General features: G+C 38.7%; 2 protein-coding genes across 4 annotated transcripts in view; both read left to right on the forward strand.

Moving 5' to 3' along the window:
• LOC111461961 overlaps window positions 1-2,529 on the forward strand; it is a 4,202-nt gene extending 1,673 nt beyond the window's left edge. For 2 of the 3 annotated variants that reach the window (XM_023105603.1, XM_023105602.1), the window contains exons 2-3: window positions 47-196; window positions 323-2,529. In XM_023105603.1, the coding sequence (XP_022961371.1) occupies window positions 423-2,303 (1,881 nt within the window). In that variant the 5' untranslated portion in view covers window positions 47-196; window positions 323-422 and the 3' untranslated portion in view covers window positions 2,304-2,529. The remainder of the gene's footprint in view (window positions 1-46; window positions 197-322) is intronic. The other variant, XM_023105604.1, reaches the window with a different exon arrangement.
• A 919-nt stretch (window positions 2,530-3,448) lies between these two features.
• Window positions 3,449-6,617, forward strand: LOC111461960. The gene is made up of 8 exons (XM_023105601.1): window positions 3,449-3,749; window positions 3,824-3,910; window positions 3,993-4,079; window positions 4,175-4,315; window positions 4,975-5,031; window positions 5,104-5,148; window positions 6,222-6,317; window positions 6,403-6,617. Exons 1-8 carry the CDS (start codon window positions 3,501-3,503, stop codon window positions 6,601-6,603), a joined length of 963 nt encoding a protein of 320 aa, XP_022961369.1. The 5' UTR covers window positions 3,449-3,500; the 3' UTR covers window positions 6,604-6,617.
• Window positions 6,618-6,946: the final 329 nt, after the last annotated feature.

Here is a 6,946-nt window from a genome sequence, read left to right on the forward strand (position 1 = left end):
TTTTTTTTTTTTTTTTTTTTTTTTGGTATTTGAATTGTGCTTGCAGGTATTAATTTCAAGTATTAGGATCCTTCGCACTCATGGATAATGTATCTCCAATCCCTTTGATTAAGATGCAAGAACATCATTCATGCTCCATTGGCTTATTTAAACGACTTGCTTCAAGTTCATTTCAGTCTGTCCAACTATTTTGGTGGTAAGATTCTCTCTGTTCAAAGCTTGATTTGATGTCTGCACTTCAAATCATGAAGATCGATATACATTGTTGTTTAAAAAGACTTGGAGAGTGTTGTTATTAGTTTATTTGCTTACATTAATGCAGATTGTAACTATCGAGTTTTGGTGCTGGTGGATTGTCAGCAGCAAGAGTAGAGTCTTCTGTGTTTGACAATTTAAATGGTTAATGCTTGAACGTGGTAGAAATGGATTGTAACATGGAAGAGGCCATCAAGGCTATGAAAATTGCTGAGAAGAAGATGGAGATCAGTGATTTTATTGGGGCGAAGAAGATGGCTCAGGCAGCACATAGACTCTTTCCTTCGCTTGAAAACATTACTCAATTGTTAACTGTATGTGAGATTCACTGTTCAGCACAGAATAGAATCTATGGAACGGAAAATGATTGGTATGGGATTCTTCAAATTGATCAATCAGCAGACGAAACAATTATAAAAAAGCAATACAGGAAGCTCGCACTGTTACTCCACCCAGATAAGAACAAGTTTTCTGGTGCAGAAGCTGCTTTCAAACTTGTTGGTGAAGCCAACAGACTGCTTTCTGATCAGTCAAAACGCATGTTATATGACAGGAAGTATGGAGCTGCAAGAAGAAATATTGCACCTTCCAAGTCATCTCATGATCAGCGAAATGGATTCAACAACCAAGCGAGTGGAGCTGCAAATGGCTACTCAAGTGGAGGGAATTCTTATATGCCACCACAGCCACAGCCACAGCAGGCTTTTTGGACATGCTGCCCATTTTGTAATGTGAGGTATCAGTACCTCAAATGTTATCTTAATACGATGTTGCGTTGCCAGAATTGTGGCGGTGGTTTCATCCCTCGTGATTTGAGTAGCGAAACGATGCCTCGAACATCCCACCAAGCTAACATCCCTCAGAAAAAAGCAGGAGCTTCCAAATCTGCTGCACAAAACAAACATGGTTCTGATAAGAAATCTCGGGACAGATCTGCTGGAGTTGATTTGAATACTAACGCTGGAAAGAAACAGAAGGCACAACATATGGATGTGGAAGATAGACAGGGAGGTAACGTTAAGCCCAAATCCAATGCAGCAACAAGCACGAAAAAGCCTCCAACCAAGACTGAAAACAGGAAGAGACAACGAAAATCAGCAGACTTGAAAGAGAAGATGAACAACTCTTCTGTTTGTCATGGAACTGTTGATGGTGATGCCAAGGGCATCAAACATGAACTCAAGCCCAACACAGACTTGAAAGGAGTACATGTTCTGGTATGTGCAGACCCTGAGTTTAGCGATTTCGACAAGGATAAAATGGAAGCTTGTTTTGCAGTCAATCAGGTATGGGCTATATATGACATCATTGATGGCATGCCAAGATTTTACGCCCGCATTAGAAAAGTGTTCTCCCCAGAATTCAAGCTCCAGTTTACCTGGTTCGAACCAAACCCAGATGACAAAGATGAAATTGAATGGAGTGATGCAGAATTGCCGGTAGCATGCGGGAAGTACACAATAGGAGAAACTGAGGTAACAGCTGATCTTCCCATGTTCTCTCATTTAGTACATTGCCCCAAGCGGGGGGGATTCAAGAATTCTTTCTTCATGTATCCCAGAAAAGGAGAAACATGGGCTGTTTTCAAGGATTGGGACATTAAATGGAGCTCTAACCCTGAAAAACACACAGCTTTTGTGTATCATTTCGTTGAGATCTTGGGAGATTATGACGAAGATGTTGGCATCTCGGTTGCTTTCATGGACAAGGTCAAGGGCTTTGTCTGTTTGTTTCAGACTAGTGAGAAGCATAGACTAAACTCCATTAACATCCCACCCAACGAGCTGTACAGATTCTCTCATCAAATCCCTTCGGTTAGAATGACTGGAAAGGAAGGAGAAGGCGTTCCAAAAGGGTCATTTGAATTGGATCCTGCTGCTCTTCCCCCTAATATTAACGACCATGGGTATCAAAATGGGGTATCGACACAGAAGGAAAGCAGCGCAGTTCATGAAAATGGAGGGACGGAGAGTGTGAAGAAACGTGGGAAGGTTGGCGTTGAAAGAGAAACAATGATACTTAGAAGATCACCAAGGAATTTGGGGTAGAAAAATGGAGGTCATCTGCCATGTAGGTAACCCACTAAATTCATCTCATTTCTGTTCTTCCCATGTTTATCCATCTCTATTCTATTTTGGTAACCATGTTTGTAAAGTTAGCTTCTTTGTGGGCTTCTAAACATAAACAAGAGCTTATATTCTTGGTGGTCGTTGGATTGATCTATAATACTCGGTACTTCGAATACAAGCGATCATTTTTTTTCTCTCGGTTTTAGTTCGGTTGAATTTTTAGTAAATTAAAATAGAAATATCTCGTATTAACCTATAGTCTACGAAATTAAATGCAAATTATTCTTTACTTGTTTTATGGTTTCTGAATTTTGATGTCATTGTTGATCATACACATTTGACTTGTTGTTAGGATCGATACCAGTTGTTAGCTCTGATACCAATTGTTAGGATCACTCAACAACGCACACACTCGATCAAGATAAATATAAAAAACATGAGAGAGAAAATACAATGTTAGGATCGATACCCGTTGTTAGCTCTGATACCAATTGTTAAGATCGCTCAACAACGCACACACTCGATCAAGATGAATATAAAGAACAGGAGAGAGAAAATACAAGGAGGAATATTGACTAAAGGTTTTATTATCGATGATTTCAGATATGTATAACAAGAGAAAACACGAGAATGAAGAGAAGTACATTTTGACAGCATTGCCTAATAGGTATATATACGGTTTCAATTTATTAAATATAGCTTACAAAGATTTAAACCTACGGTATATAATCTAACATTATATTTATATATATATATATATATATATATCGTATCTTTACGAAATATCTTCCAATTATATCTCTACCCAATCTAGGCATTAGGCTCTATATCCCAACACTTGCCTACTTGCCTTTACTTCAAATTAAAAATAACATTTGGCTTAAGATATTCAACCTCACTATTGGGTCCGATGCAAATACAGACAATCATGAGTGAACTAATCATTTAAATATGTATTCACTCGGGAGACTAAGTTTAAGTTTAATCAATCTGCCAAATCTAAAACTAGGTTACAATAGATTATTAGAAAGAATATTGAATTTTTTTTAATAATAATAATAATAAATAAATAATAATAAATAAATAATAAACAAATAAATAATCAACAACTAAATTTGTGTCGTGGATTAATTTCTTTTCCATTTTCTTTCTCGGGAAACGCCAAACGGAAGAGATATGTTCTTCACTGCTGCGGATTGCGATTTCACCTTCAACCTTGAGTTTCATCGGAGGATTCCGGTGACTGGAGACGTCATTTCGTCCGCGAAACGAGGCGATTCCGGTGATGGTGCAGCCAAACGACGTCGTGCTCTGAAGCTTGTGGATCGAGCGCTGTCGAAGCGTCAATACAAATCCGCTCTTTCGTTGGTCAAGCAGTTGCAGGGGAAACCCTACGGCCTTCGTGCTTTCGGTGCCGCCAAACAGGTTCATCTCTCTCTGTCAAAGCATCGTTGATTTCGATCCTTTCTATCTTCGAAATCTTACTGAAAATGGCGTAGATAACCAAGAGGCCTTCGGCAATGGATAATTTATCCCTCCAACCATTGGTGGATTCGATTCTGGATTCAATTCAGCCATGTCTTCAGGTACATTCTCTGCTTCTTGTTATGCAAGTTTTTGTTTCTGAAAATTTGATGTCTCTTCATTTATCCGTTCGTTCTCTTATAGATCTCTGCTGAAAGGCTAGAGAGTTTAATTGCTGAAGGTAGATATCCTTCTCGCTGTGAGGAAGAAGAACACCTCATATGTGCACAAGTAAAGTGAGCTAAATTTACTGATTCTTTCATGGATGTTTTCACTATTGTTTGTGAGTTCGAGTTTATAATTGGAAGTTTGGATTATGCGTGCAGCATGAAGCTGGACATTTTCTCGTTGGCTATCTGATGGGTGTTCTTCCAAAACAATATGAGGTGCCAAGCATTCAAGCTCTGAGACAGAATAGATTTGCTGAAGGAAATGTTTCATTTGTTGGTTTTGAATTTCTTGGGGAGGTAAGATCCTTTTCATGAAGTTCTTGGATCTTCCTTCATATATTTGATCTATAAGGCTTCTTAGAAAATCCACTTTTAAGGCACTTTTTGGTTTTGCCTCCTCACTGTTTCAAAGAAATATGATAGATTATCAATGTTATGTAATGGTTTGAGCCCACTGCTAGCGAGTATTGTCGTTGTGATGTCCCACATTGGTTGGGGAGGAGAACAAAACACCCTTTATAAGGGTGTGGATACCTTCCCCTAGCATATGCATTTTAAAGCCTTGAGGGGAAGCCCAAAAGGGAAAGCCCTAAGAGGACATTATCTTCTAGCGGTGGATCTGGGCGGTTACAGTCTCTTTAGACTTTCTGTTTCATGCTTCCCTTCAAGGTTTTTAAAACGTGTCTGTTAGGGAGAGGTTTCCACATCCTTATAAAGGGTGTTCCGTACTCCTCCTCAATCAACGTGAGATCTCACAATCCACTCCTTCGATGTCCAGTATCCTCGCTGGCACTCGTTTATTTTTCCGATCGATGTGGGATCTCATAGCTGATTTTTGCGATCTCTTCTGATTCCTCTGCCCTATTGATTTAGTATCATTCAATATTATCCCTTGAAGGTTTTGTAAAAGAGTCTGAGGCGAAACTAATGTTCATTCTGATCAACTCTCCATGCAGATTGATTCAATTAAGATTTTGGTGGAAAATGCTGATATAATAAATTTGCATAAGAGGGTGAGATTTGTTCACTTATTTTAATGTATTAATCCTGATTTCTATAGCTCTAATCTGTTCTGTATCATGCAGGAAAATAAAGGCAGACAGGAAAATAAAGGCACAATTTCCTCAACGGTGAGAAGTTCACTTCTTACTTTTTATGCTATCGCCTTTAATGACTTTCTGTTAGTTGGTTTTGATCCGTTGGAATAAGTTTGTATGCCACCGCTAGCAGATATTGTCCACTTTGGCCCATTATGTATCGTTGTCAGCCTCACGGTTTTAAAACACGTTTGTTAGTGAGAGGTTTCCACACGGTTCCCCTCTCTAATCTATGTGAGATCTCACAATCCACCCCTTGGGGCTAGCGTCCTCACCGTCCTTACATTCCACCCCCCTTGGAGGCCTTCACTGCCATACCATCTAGTATCTAGCTCTACTACCAACTATAATAGTCCAAGCCCACCGCTAGTAGATATTGTCAGCTTTAGTCCATTATGTATCGTCATCAGCCTCACAATTTTAAAACGCGTCTGTTAGTGAGAGGTTTCCACACCCTTATAAGTAATGTTTTGTTCCCCTCTTCAATCCATGTGGGATCTCACAATCCACCCTTTGGGGACTCATTGCTGCCACACCGTCCTCACATTTCACCTCCCTTGGGGGCCTAACGTCCTACTGCCATATTGTCTGACGTCTAGCTTTGGTGTCAACTATAATAGCTTAAGCCCATGGTCAGTAGATATTGTCCAGTTTGGCCCATTACGTATCTCGTCAGCTTCACAGTTTTAAATTGCGTCTGTTAGTGAGAGGTTTCCACGCGCCCTTTAATTAATGTTCTGTTCCCCCCTCCAACCAACTTGGGATCTCACACATCCAATCTTTTGAGAAAGATAAAACATCGAAAATTAAGTGCTCTTTGATAGTTGTTTGTCGTTTAGAATTTAAATTTAATAAAAGTTCAACTATTTTTCAATCCGTCGTTGTTCTGTTTTCTTCTTTAAAGTTGTTTTTACTCATCCTATTCTTAAAATAACTGTAGTTGTTCATTAGACCGCATTCGATCCCAGCTCGAAGACGGGAAATCTTGATATTCAATCGAATTCCTAAAATAGAGGAATGGTCTGATTATCTTGAATAACTTTTGACTTGGGGAATTGCTAGAGAAGTTTTTTGAACAGAATCTTGTTTTCGTTTGGTGTTTTCAGAAATTGAAGCAGTTTTCATGTGTAATATTGGGAGGTTTAGTGGCTGAGCTTCTAGTTGCTGGAAATTCTGATGGCCATCTAGCAGATATTCTCAAGGTAAAACAAACAAGTCCTTTCCTTATGATTTTCTCTACTTGTTTTCCATTTTCTAGTACCTATTTCTTATTGTTATTTGCAATAGCTGGAGAGTGTTCTTATATGGCTTGGCCTTCCAAAGTCTGATGCTGATCGTCTTTTCAAATGGGCTGCGATGAACACGGCATTTATAATGTCCCGACATAGCGAAACAAGATCAATACTCGCAAAGGTTATGGCGTTGGGGAAATCGATCGGATTCTGTATTGATACAATTGAAAACTGTTTGCAGGGGATAGAGATATAAAAATTGATTGTCGTGATATTTTGGTTAGATAATGTCGTGATTTTTGGCTAGATAATGCTCTAGAATGCATCGTAACCAACATGTAGTATGAGTTTTTTTTTACTCGTACTACATATTTGTTTGTTTTATAATGTCCCGACATAGTGAAACGAGATCAATACTCGCAAAGATCTCGTGTTACTTTGTTTTTTTTTTTTACTCGTTTCAACATATTATCGAGGTCACCTCCACATATAGGTCACATCCAACAATATATTTAGTCAATACTCAATACTAATCAATTCAGGATTTGTCGAAAATAAAAATTTTTGTTCTATATTTAACATGAAAATGGTGTTTGTAA

This window comes from Cucurbita moschata, unplaced genomic scaffold, assembly GCF_002738365.1.
Source record: "Cucurbita moschata cultivar Rifu unplaced genomic scaffold, Cmos_1.0 Cmo_Scf00026, whole genome shotgun sequence".
NCBI lineage: Eukaryota > Viridiplantae > Streptophyta > Magnoliopsida > Cucurbitales > Cucurbitaceae > Cucurbita > Cucurbita moschata.